This window comes from Pseudorasbora parva, chromosome 6 (assembly GCF_024679245.1).
Source record: "Pseudorasbora parva isolate DD20220531a chromosome 6, ASM2467924v1, whole genome shotgun sequence".
NCBI lineage: Eukaryota > Metazoa > Chordata > Actinopteri > Cypriniformes > Gobionidae > Pseudorasbora > Pseudorasbora parva.
Genome location: NC_090177.1, coordinates 15522080 through 15541268, shown reverse-complemented (window position 1 = coordinate 15541268; position 19189 = coordinate 15522080). Strand labels below are relative to the sequence as shown.

The 19189-nt window shown below is 38.6% G+C and overlaps 1 protein-coding gene across 1 annotated transcript in view; it reads left to right on the top strand.

Moving 5' to 3' along the window:
* The window catches only part of LOC137078479 (inactive dipeptidyl peptidase 10), a 67799-nt gene that overhangs the window by 25216 nt on the left and 23394 nt on the right, over positions 1 to 19189 (top strand). Inside the window, 10 exon segments of the mRNA XM_067445776.1 lie at positions 882 to 977; positions 1923 to 2017; positions 5080 to 5151; positions 11293 to 11345; positions 11920 to 12001; positions 14200 to 14320; positions 14600 to 14754; positions 14925 to 15022; positions 18587 to 18638; positions 18640 to 18711. Of these exon segments, the coding sequence (XP_067301877.1) occupies positions 882 to 977; positions 1923 to 2017; positions 5080 to 5151; positions 11293 to 11345; positions 11920 to 12001; positions 14200 to 14320; positions 14600 to 14754; positions 14925 to 15022; positions 18587 to 18638; positions 18640 to 18711 (896 nt within the window).

The following is a 19189-nucleotide window of genomic DNA, read 5'->3' as shown; positions in this document are numbered from 1 at the left end:
CCAAAGATGACGCAAATATCGTTAATTTGCATCACGAGAGGAATTTTTCCAAGAAAAATGCATAAATCTCTCGTCTCAGGGGGATCATTTGAGCACAATCATTTGAATGAGGGTTTCTACTGAAACAAAGCCATATGCTAATCGCTGAAGTAACCTTTTAATTTTGAGCTTAAACACAGGTCTGTGAGGTTTCACAGACAAGGCTTTAGCCTAGCCCCAAACTAAACTGCACGATGGAGTTGTTTTTACTGAAAGAAACTTGCACTGAAATATCTTAAAATATGTCTGAAATCCGTCAAGCTCAAATTAGCTGACTATCAGCTGATCACGTCTACCTATAGAAATATGACGTCTATCACAGCATATAAGCTCCTGCAGTACTATCAGCAGCTATCGCTTTCTCCAGAGCTCATTTACCCTTCTCCATCCCCAGCTTTTAGTTTGGTATTCTAATTCACCTTTAATCAGACTAAATTAAATTATTTTGTACATTTAATATCAACATTAAAGATATCTGCAATGCATCGTGCTGGTCCTGTTCTGTTACCCTAAGAGTTGTTATTGCTGCTCTCCCTGCTCTTATCATGCTAGGCTGCTTGGATGTGCAGGGGAGTTCTTGCCCAGAACAGAACCATACCGCCAATCCAAACTATATGCTAATAGTCAATCAATCATCTTTGACGACAGTGGTCCTGACAGAAACATTGTTTTTTAACAAGATGCAAACTAGTAATGTTTTTTCCTACGGTAAACGTATGCCCTAATTGAAGTAAAAGCCTAGTCCTGGCCTTTTGTAAGACTTGTCTGTGAAACCAGGCCTGTATGGTTTACAATATTTTTACTGTCTATGTCTTAACTGACTGCCTGATCTTGTATTTCAGATGAGTCTCACCTCCAGCTGCTGTCTCGTCTCACTCTGGAGAACCTAGAGAGCGAGGATTTCAGAATTCACGACCCATGTGTGACGTGGCTAAATGGTAAAAAATTCATTATATTCTACAAACAGTGCTTAAGTGAATGTTCATTGATTCGATCTGTGTGTACATTTAGAGCTCCTGGATTGCAATAATTAATTTGTCTTGAAATGTAACAGGAGACAGGATGTGTTTTTGTTGTAACCTGGCTTCTCTTGAGACTCCCCTGCTTCACAGAATAGCCCATACTTTGATCTGATTGGATACAAGGTATTTGTGGCGTATATAGAGAGTAGAGATTGAGTTGTTGGTTCACTGGAGTTTTTCAACAGTAGTCCGGCCAGGATATTGTCATTTAAAAGTTGTTGTTTTAGCCCTCAACTGATGTTGATGTTGACTTGTGTTTTGGCCTGAAGCTCCACCCTCCACCTATCTACCAATCAATAAGTCAGTAGTGTTTCGGCATCCGGGTTGCCAGCTCTGCTCTAGTTACCACAGCTGCAGCTACAAACGTTCCTGCTGATCCTGCAGCCTATCTGGCAACCTCGAGTCAGGGGGAGGGGGAGAGGGGATACACCGCTCTACAGTCATTTGAAAGTGATTGCAGTACCAGTTTTGGCCACAATCTTACATACACTTCCTTTAAGGAGAGCATACTCAGCAATAGTGATGACTTATGAATTTGCACATGGTTTGTCTTAAAAGCATTTTAAAAACACCACATAGACATATAAAAACAACATTTAAAAACTTGATTTTCTCCACATGGAGTCTATTAAAGAACAGCTTTTATTCAAAATATTCCTATTAATCTATATTTTTTAGCAGAGTAAATGTCTTTACTCTCACTCATGATCAATTCAATGCATCTTTGCTGGATAAAAATTATTAATGGTATGGTAGTAGACTTTCCCATCAACACTGAAGCACATATTCCCATAAGGATGCAGTCTAGATGCAGGTCAGTCTGGAGCTCAGCTATTGAATGTTGATTTTCATGTTTTACAGAGAATGAGGTGTCACTTTGCACCAAGGATGGTCACGTTTTAATCCACAATCTCAGCTCAAATCTCACCACCACGCTATTGGACAATAGCACCCTGGTGAGTATTTATTTACCCATGCATCCACATAAAAGACAGCAGAATAGTAAATAAAGGCCATGCAAAGACACACTTATACAGTCTTGTCCTCGTCCCAAACCACCGGCGTAAAGCAGCTCTCTGGAGAATTACAACCCCCTTGAGGCATGTGCGCAGGACAAGACGTACAACTCCATTAGCTCCATTCTTATGGAACCTGACAAATGGGTCACTCCATAGAGAGAGTGCATGGACTGGTAGCGAAGCGTCTTTGAAGAAAGAATCAGAATGCTAAGAAATGAGCAAAGAGAGCAGACAGTTTTTCGGCTTCCAAGGCTCTAATAGTTAATCCTTTGTCTTTTATTCCCCCTTTCTGCACTTCTCCCCAGTTGATCCCGCACCATGTGTCTTCAAAGAGACTGTTTCAGTAGGGCCACCCTTTGAACGCTGCAGCTGGGTTACACTGAGAATCATATATGGGTCATTGCCTCAGACGCTCAATGGAATATTGTTGAGATAGCAGATGCTTTTTCTCTGAAGTCTCAACCCACACTGTCAACACTGTTACACACGTCACATTGGCTTTATGACCCAACAACATTTCCTACCCACGATGCACTTTCTGCATTCATGGTTTGCAGATTAGGGGTGTTTAAAAGGGAAGAAGTTGAGCTCCATGGCATTTTGTTGATTTCCACCATAGACTGTAAGAAAAGATGGACGACGTGTCTCCACTTCTTTCCACTTTTGAAAAATGAAGCCAAAGTATCTCAGAAACGGTCATTGCCGATTATGTCATTTGAAACCTGCGCAGTGATGCTAAGGTTGAGCAGCTGTTTCAAGGTCCTGCTCATACCTCCACTCTTGCAGATTCAATCGCAAGCACAGATGTCAATCATGATGTTAAATCCCGATTTTTTTTTTCATCAAATAGCTAACTAAAATCAACACATCAGCGTGATGATGAACTTCCTAAAATGATAGAAACCATCTTTGGCACCATTTTGTGTGGCTCACGTCCCATTCGATTAAATAGAGAGGGTGGGTTTATGACCGATGCTGCAGCCAACCACCAGAAGGTGATCAAAATGTTTTGGCTTCACTTTTCAAGACGTGCGGCATGCATACCCTGGTTTCACAAACAAGGCTTAAGCCTAGTCCCAGACTAAAATGTAAAAATTGTTTTAACTAAGGCCTCATTTACAATGCATGGTTCAAGTGGCCTAATTCCGATTTTTCCCTCATGTGGCAGAGATCAAATATGACGTGAACTCATAAGCAGGAAAAAAACGCATGAATTCCGATATCCTCAGATCGGATTCAGGCCTCACTCATATGTGGCAATAAATCTGTTTGCCATGTAAGCGGTCAAATCAGATATTCCCCAGTAATTGCTAGTCGTACGTCACTGAAAAAGGAACAGAGGAAAATTACGTCAACTCAGGTGGACACAAACTGCGAACAAATGCAATAGGTGCAGTCTTGTCTTTTTTCTCCGCCTTACGAGAGCGATGTTTTGCTGACTGTGGCAAGGGGGGCGTGGTTCAGCGAGGTCTGCAGCAAGAGAGAGAGTCTCGGGACGAGCGGTAAGTGAGTGGGTTGGACGCAGATTGATAACACCTGTATCTTGTTCCAGTAATGGGCGTGGGGAAAGGATAAACGCCTGTGGAATCGGAAGCAGGGGAGAGAGAGAGGGACTGCTGACGCTCCACCCTGAACCTGAGTGAACCTGAGTGAACCGGAAACGGATGTCAAGACCGGAACCCGGAAGTGATCTGAGCTAAAGAATACACACGCTGAAGTGTGCACATTGTTTTGAGTTATTGAGAAAATAAAGAAAGCGTCAGCAGTCACGCCGACCCCTTGTCCTCTTCCTCCCAGGTTTCGGCACCAGTGTAACATAGTTCGTATTTGGAATACGAATTTAGCTCAGATCACTTCCGGGTACCGGTCTTGACATCCGTTTCCGGTTCACTCAGGTTCACTCAGGTTCAGGGTGGAGCGTCAGCAGTCCCTCTCTCTCTCCCCTGCTTCCGATTCCACAGGCGTTTTATCCTCTCCCCACGCCCATTACTGGAACAAGATACAGGTGTTATCAATCTGCGTCCAACCCACTCATTTACCGCTCGTCCCGAGGCTCTCTCTCCCGCTGCAGACCTCGCTGAACCACGCCCCCCTTGCCACACTGACCTTTAAAGATAGCGTGGAAAGCCAAACATTTAATAATTTCGTCTGTATTCATTGCATATCATGCTGCCTTACTTCCTTTTCCAGGTCAGAGCGTCTTGGGCTGTTTCGCCAGTGTATATTGGACATGCAAATAACGGATACGGGTCGATTTTAAAAGATGATGTAAGCGGGTCGTCAAAAAAATGTCAGCATGGGCAGCCTGACTGATCTGTGGCTTTGTAGCCCCATACACAACAAACTGTGACGCACTGTATATTCTAACACCTTTCTATCAGAACCAGCATTAACTTCTTGAGCAATTAAAGCTACAGTAGCTTGTCTGTTTGATCAGACCACAGCCTTCACTCCCCATGTGCATCAATGAGCCTTGGCCACCCATGACCCTGTCACCGGTTCACCACTTTTCCTTCCTTGGACCACTTTTGATAGATACTGACCACTGCAGGCTGGGAACACCCCACAAGACAGGCTCTGACACAGTCATCTAGTCATCATCTTGGCCATTTTTCCTGCTTCTAACACATCAACTTTGAGGACAAAATGTTCACTTGCTGTCTAATAAATCCCACCTACTAACAGTTGCCGTTATTCACTTTATTGTCATAATGTTATACCTGATATAATATAATATAATATAATATAATATAATATAATATAATATAATATAATATAATATAATATAATATAATATAAATGTAGAAATGGAAGTATTATATCATGATTTTTGCTTCTTTTCTTTTTTGAGGGATGAGAAAAATTATTGTCCAATATAATAAATATAAATTATTGGTGACTGAGAGCATTCTATAGATGTGTATGATACAGCTTAATTTGTTTTTAACCCAAAATGTTGTTTTAAGATCATAGATGTTATTTCTGTGTTCCCATTTTAGGATCTGAAATCCATGAAGTTCCAGGTTTCAGCTGATAAGAGGTCCATCCTGATGGCTTATAATATCCACCATGTGAGTAATAACAGAAAAGCACCAAGAAGCTGTGGTCTCATTTCCACATTACCTGTGTGTAAGAGAAAATGATTTTTTTATTGCTTCCAGAGATTATCTTCTTTATGTGCCATTACAACACACAAGGTTTTATATCACAGTGAAGGCCTTCTTTGACTATTTTTTTTTAAATAAAAGTGCTGTACAAGCAATTTTAGCCATTTTGCAAACTTAGCTACTGAATTAGACAGCTGTTGTCTAGCCCACGCAGAATATATCCCAAATAGACAACAAAGTCAATTAACTTATGCATGTATTATAAACATCATTAAGCAATTTTGCCAATATAATTTCTTGGTCTAATTGGGACCATATGAAAAATAATGTCCTTTAAATGTCACGTATAATATCAGAAGCTATATTTTTTAATTAGATTGCCTGAACTGCTATGAAAGGATAACTTGTGATGAAATTATGATTTGATTACTTAGAGGAAGAAATCTCGATAATGTTTTTAAAGAGACATTACAAACGGATACCTTAGACTAACTCTAGCCCTCAAATAAACCTTGGATTTTATATGTCATGCATGTATTGATGGTACAAGCATTTTTGTGCACTGCCAGTGCTAAGAGAATTAACTACATCTTTTATCTATTGGACTGGAGAAAACTCTTTTAGACCAGCAGGAGAAACCATTTACTTCGTCCATCATTTCTGCAGCATGTTCAACAATGAATGTTGCTACGATCCACAGCAAACGTGGAAGGAATAGAATATTCAAACACAGAGGAGCTGGGGTGTTTAGAAAGAAAGAAGGGATACCGACATGCAGAGGGAGAGATAGAGATGGAAACAGAGGAAAGAAGCTGTTTGGCACTGAATTGTAATGAGCATCACACTGGGGCAAGCCTTTGTGATTACAGCAGGTTTAGTAACAGGCTGTAAATAAACAACTTGTAGGTTATTTGTCTGAGCAACCACAGCAATCTGTAGTTCTTATCCCCCTGCCAAAACCTCCACTTCAGAAAATAATCATCTCTGCAATAGTGTTCTCTCTTCTCAAAAGAGAATGACCAAGAAAGGTGTAGAGTACACATGAGTAATAGAGAGAGAGAGTAATAAAATGGGTAAAGAGGAAAAAACAGGCCATGTGTGAAAACAATGACAGTACAACCCATACCCTCTCTCCTGAGTTGCACTTTCGCTCTCCCTCTCGCTCTCGTGTGAATATTTTTTTTTTGTCATTTAAATGTGTTCTGTATTGTGCATTCGTCTCGAGGCATATGACTTGTGGTGGATGTGGTGAATTAAACATTTCCGCATTACATCGCATTATCGCATTACACCCCAAAATAAGAAATATGAAGTTATTTCTGCATAAATAAAATATAAAGTAGAGCCTATTTTAGCACTTTTATTTATGGTTTGCATTGCGACATTAATTCAATGACAATATATATGTGTTGTGTATATTTCTTGTATATAAGGTAAGAGGTATAAGGCAAGAGACCATCTTATTTTTAGCTTAGCTTAATTTGAATGTCACAATGCAAGAAATTTTAAAGTATTTAAAAAAAAGATCTTTCTTTCTTTTGATATTGGACACATTCCGATCTCATGTATAGATGAAGCCAATCTGTTCGGTCACATCTGCAGGGAAACATGGGATTTCTCTGTTAGTTCTCCACCTCTTCTAGTCACAATCTCTCTTCCTTGATCTTTCACCCCCCCACCCCCCACCCCTTTCCCAGTATCTCTTGCGATTATGTGCTGACTGAGGAAATTTACAGCTCAAGCAGCTGAATTGAGAACAGCTACACAGAATTCACAAAGGAATGGGGGGTAAAAACGATGTGATCTGCAATCGCCCTTAGATCCCGCTGTCTAATCAAAATCAATCATAGGAATGGAATGAATCACGATGTGTGAATGTGTGCAGAGAGATTGGAAACTAGGAGATAAGGGAAAGAGGGAGATAGGAAAATATGAAAGGGGACACCAGGATAGTGAGGCGAAATTGCAAGGGAAGGGAGAAAATGGAAAAGGGAAAAAGCAAAAGGGAAGGAAGGCAAGTGTCACAAAAAAAGAGGGTGTAAGAGAAATGTATTGAGTGAAATAGAAACTGCGAAAGACAGCATGAGTGATAGCCTGAGCCAAGTCCAAAGACAATGAGAATGCTGAGAGTAGTAAAGAAATTTAAAGGGATAATTCAGCCAACAAAAAGATATGTGTCATTTACTCTCTCTCATGTCATTCCAAATCCAAACCTGTATGACATTCTCCTGTAGAACCCAAAAGAAGGCATTTGAACTTCTAAAAGGGAACAAAAGCATCACAACAGCCGTTCATGTCTCATACGCTTTATTCCAATTCACCTGGAGTCACACGAGAGCTTTTTGTCTGGAACAGACCAAAACATACATCATTATTCAGGAAAAAATATTCATACCCACCCATCCATTGCACTTTTCATAAGAGTTCTTTACAGAAGTAGCAATTATCTGATTCATGAACAGTTTTTTCTTTGGAGTCAGCTATTTGTTGATCTTTGTTGTTCTTTTATTTTGTAGCCAGATCTACGTTGATCAAAAAATGGTCTGGACTGTGTTTCCCAAAAGCATGAAATGACTGTCTGCAATCTGCAATGGTCTGTACGATCTACTTAGGTTATGCTTTTGAGAAATGCAGCCCTGAATGATTCGTTCATGATTCTGATTCACTGTACACTGACTTATTCAGTGATCCAGTCACATTGGTTAACAGCTCACGGAGGGGAAAATTATCAGTAAATATAAATTTTGGTTTGTTTTTCCTCAGAAAGCTATCTTTGGACTTCAAAACACTTCTTACAAATTGTATATGACCATGACTATCCCTTTGAAGGCAGAGCGCTGAAGGAAGTCAGAGTTATAGGATATAAAGCTAAAATGTCTACAGGGATTCAGAAATGAAGAGGTACGCATTACGAGAACCAGGGCAACCTCAGACTTAAATCCCAGAGGAAGACGTTTTTGTGATGAACATGAATCGAAAGATTTTACAGTTGGAATCAACACTACAGAGAGAAGAGAACAGAGTGAAAAAAGGCAGACGGGAAGGCAAACTAGGGCAGATCTTGCACTTTTGGCACTGAGAATTGTGTGGGCATCAGTATCGCAAATTTGTGCAATTACTATGCCAATGTCAAAACCATACAAATTCCCACAAGCAATATTTCTTCCACTGTTTGCTGTATATTCATTTTGTGAATCCTTGCAAAAAGAGGATTTATGACTCTGTGGGTATCCACAGTCTCTTTTCTTGTAATAAACAAATGTTCTTAAACTAGAAACTAGACACTTTGAGATTGTAACTCAAATGCACATAAACACTTGAGTCTGTCTTTTTAATATTTAGAGGCAGTGCTGTTCAAAAGTTTGGGGTCGGTAAGATTTAAAAAAAAATGTTTTAGAAAGAAATCTCTTCTGCTCACCAAGTCTGCATATATTTGATAAAAAATGCAGTAAAACAGCAATATTGGAAAATATTATTACAATTTTAAATAACAGTTTTTATGTATTTGTCAATCTTAATTTTCAGCATCATTACTCCTCAGTGTCACATGATCCTTCAGAAATCATTCTAATATGATGATTTGCTGCCCAAGAAACATTTCTTATTATCAAAGTTGAAAACAGGAGTTTTTGTGAAAACGGTAATACATTTACATTTAGGATTCTTTGATGAATAGAACGTTTAACCAATTAAACTCTGCGCCCCACCGTGGGTCCAATATTGCATAATCAATTATCATTCAAATCAAAATATGCTGCAAAGCTTAAAAGAACAGTTTTGTAATATTTGAAATGTCTTAACTGCCGTGTTTGATAAATTGAATGTGTCCTTTCTGAATAAACATCTTCATTTCTTTCTAAAGAAAAATCTTACTGACCTCAAACATTCATTCTTCAATTAAATAATTGTATAACATAACTTCTAGACAGTTCCAGACCGTGCTACAGTCGGCTGTTCTGTTTTTAGTATGCAGTACGGGGCATGACTTGATCCTATTAGGCTTTTGGGAAATTAGTGCAGTTCGAAGCTTTTCGCCATGCTGCGTTCTGTACTGATGCTGCAGCAATCGAAATGTCTAATTTTACACAAATCATTACAGACCTACTGATCAATATATCTTCATATAGCCAAATGTATTGCAATATATTGCCTTGCTGTACAGACAAAATGCACAATTGTCCTTAGAGGCCCAAAGGACACTTCTATTGATTTAGGTCATCTTTGACATGCTAATCCAGTTGAGTGGGTTTCAAGCTGAAGTGAATGTGTTATGCGAGTAAATCCTTTTTTTGTAGGGATATTGACCCAAGTGATCACGTTGCTCTGTCATGTGACCCCATACATGTGATGTACCGTTCTCATGAGAATCAAAACAGTTTGGACGCCTGTGTCCCTTCCAGCTTGTTTTCTAAAGAATTGATGCTTTTGTTTATGATGCTCCTCAAATTGAATCAACTAAATGAAGCTTGAATTGAAATGATTCATAAACCACAACCCATATTGTGCTGTCATGCAGTGAGAGAATGAAAGATATTATGAGCTTTAAGAACTATGTGAGCACGAGCACGAGCGTGTGCTATGTTCAGAATGGAATACTAGCATACTGCATACTACAGAGTATTTATTTATTTATTTTAACAAGTCATGTAGTATATACTATTTGTCTTTTGAAAGTTTGAGGTCAGTAAGATTTTAATACTTTTATCCAAGCAATGAGGTATGAGAGGCTGTGCTGTATTGTAAATATAGTCAACCCCTTTCAGGCCTTACCTTTATCTTAAATTAAATAGCTTTTGACCAATTGCATCAAGAACTATTATTTTATAATCTGCTGCAAGACGATCAGATGCGTGTTGGGACGAATGCATCGCAAGTAATCAGATTACTTTTTTTCAAGTAATTAATAAAGTAACACTACTTTTACATTTTCAACAAAATATACAAGTTACTTTTTTTAGGTAACTGATTTTCCCATTTATTGACTGAAACCTTGTCTCCTTCTTCCTTGAACAAAGAACTTCATTACATTGGTGCTGAAACCCGGGAGTAAGGAGGCACGAACCAACGAACATTTAAAAGACTTAAACAAATGAAAGTAATGCAGGCAGCCCCTCACAGACGACTGCCCGCACACACATAATAAAAGATCAACCATAACATAAAATCCAGGACCGGTCCTCTCTCGTCCTTCACTGGTGTAGCTCGTCCGTATATGCCTCCGAGCTCCCTCATGAGAGGACTCAAAACTCATTCTCAATCTCGCACCGGTCTCACGCGCTACTTCCACGTCTCTCGCTAGTCCACCTCACCACAGTGGTCTAAAAACAAAATGACAGCACTGCCGACGGCTCCTGTAACCGAACAAAGCTTGTTGATGGGCATGCTCTAGCTCTGGTTGATATGCGCATGGGCTCATCCAGGAGAAGTGCCCATACAAGCAGTTCTGGCCTTTATGGAAAAAAAAGGATGGAAGGAGGAAAAGATGAGGCAGGGCTCTTAAGCTGATGATACACAGGGCAACTTTTTGAGCAATGTAGCCAGGCAAGGTTGCTGAAAGATGTTTCTGTGGGCTTTTCCCCATTGGGAATGGGCAACAAATTTCTATCTGGATATCGAAAGAGAAATGTGTTGCCCATTCCCAATGGGGAAAAGCCCACAGAAACATATTTCAGCAACATTGCCTGGCAACATTGCTCAAAAAGTTGCCCTGTGTATCATCAGCTTTAACCTTGGTAAGCTTAAGAGACTCAAAAAAAAATCTTACTGTCCCCAAACATTTATTTTATTTACATATTTCATTATAATATTGTGGCTAATATTACTTTTGGTTTACTCATCACTCTGGAAATTGACGGTCTAGTTGAAAGCCTTGCATATAGTATACTTTGTTTTATAGTTCTTTAACTGCACATTTTGGCAGCATAAAATAGGATAATCCTATAATCCTCAAAATTCAGGCATACTGAAAATTTGAATATGGTCCCACACACATTCTAAACACTGCAGAAATAGCATATAGTCGTGTGGTAGTATGTTATTCCGTACATAGCCATAACATGTGTGTGTACAATTCAGGGATCCACCATGTCCTCTGCCCCTTTCCAGGTGTTCTCACAGTCCTTCACAGCCTCCTTTGCACTCTACACAGTGGCCAGCGGGTAGGTAGAGACAGAGGTCCCTCACTGCATGACCTGTACTGGGCATGTGCACAACTAAAAACCAGTCCACAGGTCCCTCTGCGTTTGTGCTTTATCCAAAGTTATCCATCAGGCATTGATTACATAAAAGTATGGAGAAGGTACTATTTGTTCTGGAGTTGACAGGTCTCTGCTGGATGAATTGTTTTTTTTTCACTAACCTGCAATTTACTGAATGCCCTGACGGGGATTTGCTGTGTTCTGTTTGTTGATAAAAGCCTGAGATTCTTGCTTGTGGTTGTGAAACAGCAGTGTAACTTAAAAGAATGTCTTGAAGCCCATTTGCTTGTTTTGGCAGAATTCACCGATCATTTAGCCTTACCTGTGGTTTCATTGCATGGCCAGACCCCTGCCTCTCTGTATACTTGACTTTCATTTTGTTTCATTAACTCTGCATCTGCATCGTGCTGTTTTACAAGCCCTTTCAAGCACTCTAAAATGACCCAGAACCTGGCGAATTTGCACTATGTAGTGCTTCATATGTCTGTGATGTAATAGTTCAATCTTGGTGTCTGTTTTTGTCTGCATATCTTAGGGAGATAATGGACCTTACACCATCAGAGGAGGATACGTCTGTACTTCAGTACGCAGCATGGGGACCTCAAGGGAACCAGTTGGTGAGGATCTTTGTTCTATTGTACTATTGTGAGCTTCCTTAAAGGTGCAGTGTGTAGAATGTATGGGGATCTATTGACAGAAATTCAATTAGATATACATATTAGTATATTAGTGGAGTATAAAGACCATATATATGTACCTTTATGTTCTCTTTCATAGGTTCACTCAACGCTGCGTAGTGACGCAATAGGGGAACGCCTTCTGGGTGTGCCAATTGTCTGAAGCCCTTATAGAATTTAGCCAATTCATTGGCTGATGGCGCAGCACCGCCCCTCTACTCAACACCTTGAGCCTATACCAGCGAGGTTGCCATCTCATCTCCAGATTTCAGATCATCAGCCAATGAATTGGCGTTATTCTATAAGGGCTTCAGACAATCGGCACACCCAAAAGGCATTCCCCTATTGTGTCACTACGCAGCGTCTCGTTTCCTATTCAGAGAACATAGGTTAAGTGAGAAATTGCCATTTTGCACCGCCATTTTTCTACATTTTCCTAAACGGACAAACTTCACTACAGAGTGCTAGTCACTCTCTGCTTTTTCCGACGATGACGTTTTTGTCCCGTGTCGGCCTCTGTAGCTTTTCTATGTGCTTCGAAAGGGAGGGGTGAGTGGTGGGTGATTGTAATTCACAAACTTACCACTATATGCTGCTAAAATTCACACACTGCACCTTTAAAGAAATTGTTCATCCCCAAAACTGACAATTAAGTCATAAATTACTCATCCTTTTGTTATAAAGTTGTATGCCCTATTTTCTTTTATGGACCATGATAGGAGAATTTGAATATCCCACTAATCACAATATCATGGCAGTGTGTCTAGCGATAAGAAAAAAACAGTTGTGAGAAATCAAGCTTAACAAAAGCACAATGATGCTGGTTGCAAGCTTTTGTGGTCCATAAAAGAAAGAAGAGCATACGGCATTAGAACAACACCATGGTGAGTAATTTATATGTTAATTTGCACTTTAGGGTGAACTATCCTTTTAAAATGAACTTTTAGGCTGGGTTCAGAATGGAATACTATATTACTTTATACTGCACTGTTATATAATGTCTACTGCAAACTGTGATATTCGTATTTAAGTATACACTATATTGCCAAAAATATTGGGACAATGCTCCAAATCATTGAATTAGGGTATTCCAATCACTTGCATGGCCCAGGGGTATAAAATCAAGTACCTAGGCATGCAGACTGCTTCAACAAACATTTGTTTAAAAAAAGTTTTTTAGGAGCTCATTGAATTTAAGTGTGGTAATGTGATAGGTTGCCACCTGTGGAATAAGTCAATTTGTGAAATTTCCTCACTACTAAATTTTCCACTGACAACTGTTAGGGATATTATAAAAAAGTGGAAGCAATAGGGAACAACAGCAACTCAGCCACAAGTCGGTAGGCATTGTAAATTCACAGCGGGGTCAGCACATGCTGAGGTGCACAGAAGTCGGCAACTTTACGCAGTTAATAGCTACAGACCTCCAATCTTCGTGTGGACTTAGATTAGCTCAAGAACAGTGTACAAAAAACTACATGGAATGAGTTTCCATGACTGAGTAGATTAAATGGGGTGTCATTATAGTTCATGTGCATGTAAAGGCAGATATAAATCATCTTAAATAAAAAGGTTATTTTTGTGATTTTTATTTGATTTTTTTTATTTTGTTTTATAATTTTTTTAAAGGTTATTTACAATTTGGCAGCCTAAGTAAATAATGATTCAATGAAATAAATCTTTATATTAATCATCTTATGAAATCAATTATGTTTTACTTTAATATTTAGCTATAATAGTGAAACATTTTGGCATTAGCCATAACATTAAAATAATTATAGAGCTGTAATATTCCAGCTGTTAATGTTCACACTGCCCTCTTAAATTTTTTTTAATATCCATGTAATCATCTTCACTCAGGTACTTTATTGCCATTGATAGTTCCGTGAAGAAGCTTTAACATCAATGGGACCTTTCCATTCCATAAAAGGTTCTTTATAGTTTAAAAAGTATCTTAAGAATGTTCAAATGTTCTTCACACTAAGAAAACTAAAATATTTTTAAGAACGAACCCATGAAAGGAACCCAAAATGATTCTTCTATGGCATCACTGTGGGGGAAAAAATAACCCTTTTGGAGCGTTGGATTATGACTTCATCTATCTAATAATGCTGGTTGTCTCTCTTTATTGAATCCAGGTCTATATCTTTGAGAATGACATCTACTACAAACCAGATGTGTCTAGCAAGGCGATGCGTCTGACAACCACGGGCAGAAATGGAATGGTGGTTAATGGGCTGTCTGATTGGACCTATGAGGGTCAGTGATCTTGGATGGGTCGTCCCCTTCAATACTCTTTCTCGGTTCATCACTACTTGAGTCGCCTTAATTCTATGTGTGCTTTGAGACAATTTTGGCAATCCCTTGAAGACATTGCAGTATTCATGAAGAGATTAATATCTCATTTAGCCTTATAAATTCAAAATGAGATAGGTAAATGAGATTTATGATCATCAGCGTAGGTCTACGATGATATGTGTGTGGGTTAATTAGCCTCATCAAAATTTAATTTCTATCCCTTATCCTATTAATCTTTAGAGGAGATATTGCTGAAATATCCTGCGTTCTGGTGGGCCAAAGACGGCGCACGCCTGGCGTATCTGTCCATTAACAACTCAGCCACTCCTTTTATGGAGATACATCACTTCCTGGGTGGGGTCTACCCTTCTAACGTCCTCTACCCATATCCAAAGGTAAAAACAGTTGACGTGCTGCATATTCATTTCTTTTACATGACAAAATAACCTGAAATGAATCAAATATTGCAGCAAAACCCTTATTGAATAAGGAATGCAGATATTTGCAGACTGCAAGCACTTTTAATCTTTGATTCGATGATGTTAAAAGCTTTTTCTTTGTACAGGCGGGTTCCAGAATCCCATCAGCCAGTCTGTTTGTGGTGAATTTATACGGTCCAGCACACACATTAGAGATGATCCCTCCAGACTCCCAGAACAGCAGGTGAGGTTTATCTTTCATTAACATGTGTCCGCAATCACCAATGTGCGACATATGCCGTGCACAGGCTGTGGATACAGAGCTGTTCATTTTGAATATCCTTTTAAAACATGTGTCTTAACTGTTTATTTCTTAAACTAAATCTTTTATGTATGAGGTTAAAACATTGCAAATGACTCGCGGTGTTGCCATTCTAGGCATCAAACACATTTAAGAAGTAGTTCATGATATGCAAATAATTCATTTGACTCTAAAATTAAGTTTACTCTCGAACAAAATGTGAATGTTTTTAACGGGTGAACATTATAATCAATTGTTCTCCACATTGCATACTGCCAGAATAAGACTTGCGAATGGATGTTGAGTTTTTAGCTGAATTAATTCCTTCAATATTAACACTTTTATTGCCCTTTTAAATTCTTTATGCATTTTCAACCCAAAGAAAATGAGATTGCTGCCCTGTGGTAACACTGTGCAATGGATTGAGAGTGGTTTGATTTTACCGAAGATTTGTTTTAATTTGCAGTGATAATTTGTTGTTTTTAGTAAGTTCAGTTTTTTCATGTTTTTGTTTTCTATTCCTGTTGTCCCCAACCCCCATGGTCCTTTAGCAAAAATCACAGCCTGCATCATCCTAGGTTTGTCGCTGTGAGTTTTTTCCCATTTAGATTGTGGATTTATTGGCCATTCTTCAGCGAAAATATGCCCCTGTTCTGCCAGATTAGATGGAGAATGCCGGTGGACAGCAATTTCAGGTCTTAACTGCTGATTTTCAATTGGATTCAAGCTTTGGCTCGGGCTGTGCCGCTCCAGAATACCAACCTTCTGTATTTAAGCCATTCTTCATCGTTTTTGCTATGTGCTTAGATTCTTTGTCCTGCTGGAAAATGAATCTCCACTCTAAACATATTGCTTTCAGGCTGATTTTTCTTCTTTATGGCAGTCAGCGTTCTAGTTTCTCCTGGTAAAAAATCCTCCTCAGTGAATTATTTAATTAAATCTTTATTTTAAAGGTTAATAGTCCCTTGAGATTAAAGTCTCATTTTGTTAGATAAACCTGGCCAAAATAGCAGCAATAAACATCATGGAATATTAACAAACATAAAGCAAGGCTCTAATATTGCTTGTAGTGTTCTGATTGTCATTTACTAGTTATTTTGGATAAAAGCATCAAGCCAAACGTTAAAAAGGAGTTTAGCCAACTACATTGGAGAAATGTACTAAACAATAAAATGCTAACTCGGACCAACATTTGACAACATATACAGAACTTTTTTTATATTTTAAAATACTGTATAGTATGGAGCCCCTTAAGCAGGGTTTCTCAAATTAGTTAATTTCATCTGTAAAGCAGATCTGCAGAAAACAGTGATGTCATTATCCAACTCGGTTCAGTTCTCATCCAATAGTGTCAGTGCAGTCAGATCAATAATATTATTGAATATTAATTGTAATTAATGTGATTCAAATAACATCATATTTTGAGTTTCTATTTATTAAACTCTACACTGAAAAAAAGGTGTGTTGGATTTACATGATTTAATCATGTACATCGGTTCCACATGAATCAATTTAGTTAAACAAACATAATTTGTTCACATAACTTCAACATCATGGAATGAAGTAATTTTTAAGTAACCCAATTGAGTAGTCTCAAAATGATTTTAATATGGCTTCCTAACAAAATGGTGTGCACAGGGGGGCTTGAGACCCTGCCTCTTTAATCAAATCCCAAGCTTATTTAGTTTTTTGTATATTTTTGTGGTCACTTGACTGATTTATTAGAGCTTTCATTCTGTTAGCCATCAATAGCACATAATGAACATGTCAAGTGTTATGTATGAAATGCCCTTTAATGACTCTAATGCTCTTTCTCATGTGCTGTCTCAGTCCACAGCCTAAGCAATCGCTCCGCTCTTCTCCACTATGGTAACCCAGTATAATATAAATGGTTCTAATTATTCCAACATAATTAAACATTAAAGGTGGGGTAAGTGCTTTCTGATAACCATTGTTGATATTTCAAATCACCAAAACAAACACGCCCCTACCGCCAAAAGGCTCTCGGCCCTATTTTGATAGCGCCACCCCACACTAACCCAGGCAACGACTGTGGCAGAATCTGTGTAACTAATCCAGGTCGAATATTCAATGAAAAAGTCACCCCTTCCATCACAAAAACACAAACCGTTCTCATGAACAACTCTATAGAACACGAGCACGAGTCCAACTAACGAACATAATACAATTATGACCAGATTATAGTTATAGCGATCACAAAGACACAAACTGTTCTCATTAACAACTCGATAGAAGACGTGCACGACAGTCCAACTAACGAACATAATACAATTATGACCAGATAAGGGTTATATAGATCATGAAAAGAGGAAACAAACATATATTTGGAGTATAGTATCTTACTTGTCGGAGACATTGTGTGAGCTGATGCTTGAAGCACACAGTGAGGAGATTTAGATGCTCCATATATTAGGCTAGTTCTCACCTATTGTCTGTCATGTGTGACTCGTGTGTTTTGAATAATGACGTGCACGGAGAGAGAGTGAGTGCTCTTCTCACCATCAATAGTAGACACGCCCCTTACCTGCTGATTGGCTGCAAGTTTGTTATTCCACTCGGCCCGAGTACTTTTTCGAAAATGGTTTTGAAATAACACTTACCCCACCTTTAAACACTATAAACAATATAAAGTCTCTCCCTTATCTAATTTTGCCCAATACATAATACATAAATAAAATACATAAAATAACACTTAAGTTCAACAATTTTACTCTTCTCATCAAGTCCCAAGAGAGCATGCTGCGAACTATAGTTTCAGCAAAAATCATCTTCGAGTACTTGACTGGTTCACATTAACCCCAAATAATGTAATCTAGTAGATTGCACATTTAAGAGAATTACATTAATCAAAAGCAAAGAAATCACGTTTAAAAGAGAAATAAAATTTTGTTGCGTAGATCGCAAATAATAAGAATATGTAAATTGGACAATGTGTGTTTTCCTTTTTTTTCAGTGTATCTACTTCATTGTATTCTCAAAAATATACTCAAACTTAAATTTCAATGAACTTAAAATTTTAAGGCAACTTACTTTTTTAAGTTAATCCAACAATTTTTACAGTGAACTGTCTGTTGTGATACTGTCCAGTTCTCCTCTGGCCAAAAATGATCCATTTATTAACATTAGTTATTATTATTATTAATATACATTGTTAGTTTGAGTCAATTTATACATTTAAATCAAAGGTATATCTGTCAACATTACTTAATGCACAAACTAATATTAATAAATAAAACCTTATTGTGAAGTGTTACTTAAATAATTAATGAAGTGGTGATTCTGAATGCTCTCTCTCTCTCTCTCTCTCTCTCTCTCTCTCTCTCTCTTTTCTCTCTCTCTCTCTCTCTCTCTCTCTCTCTCTCTCTCTCTCTCTTCTCTCTCTCTCTCTCTCTCTCTCTCTCTCTCTCTCTCTCTCTCTCTCTCTCTCTCTCTCTCTCTCTCTCTCTCTCTCTCTCTCTCTCTCTCTCTCTCTCTCTCTCTCTCTAGAGATAGCTATATCTCTATGGTGAGCTGGATAAGCAGCACCCGTCTAACTGTACCGCTGGTTGAACCGTGTCCAGAACCAGTCCGTGCTGTGTGTGTGTGAGGCCACGACAGGAGCCTGCTCAGAGGTGAGGGGTTACCAGCTCATCCACTGCTTCCCACTGGGTATCTTTACTTTTAAAGTGTCCATCGATCTGGCTCTCATTCTTTATTCTGCTCGGAACATGCAGAGAATATCTTGCTTCTCTTCTGCCTGCTCAGCCTAATTTCTTTCTGGAGGCGTGAAAGACTAACTCATCTTTACTTTTAAGCCTCCGTTTTAATGTGCAGCAGTGTCTTAATGCCTAAAGGTCACTCCCTTTTTATGATCATGCTTGCGAGTGATTGAATGCATGCGCACAGGAGTATCTGCGTATGACAGTGATGTTTGATTTCTACACCCTGTGTGTTGATAAATCTGTCAACAGAGTTTTATAATTGGAGGCACTGGGAGCTGTGTTGAAATACACAACATAGTGCAACTGTTCGTTTCTGGGTTGTTGATTGATGATTCTGCATTCAATTAATCTCCATGCAAACTACTTAATATACAAATGTTTACAAATA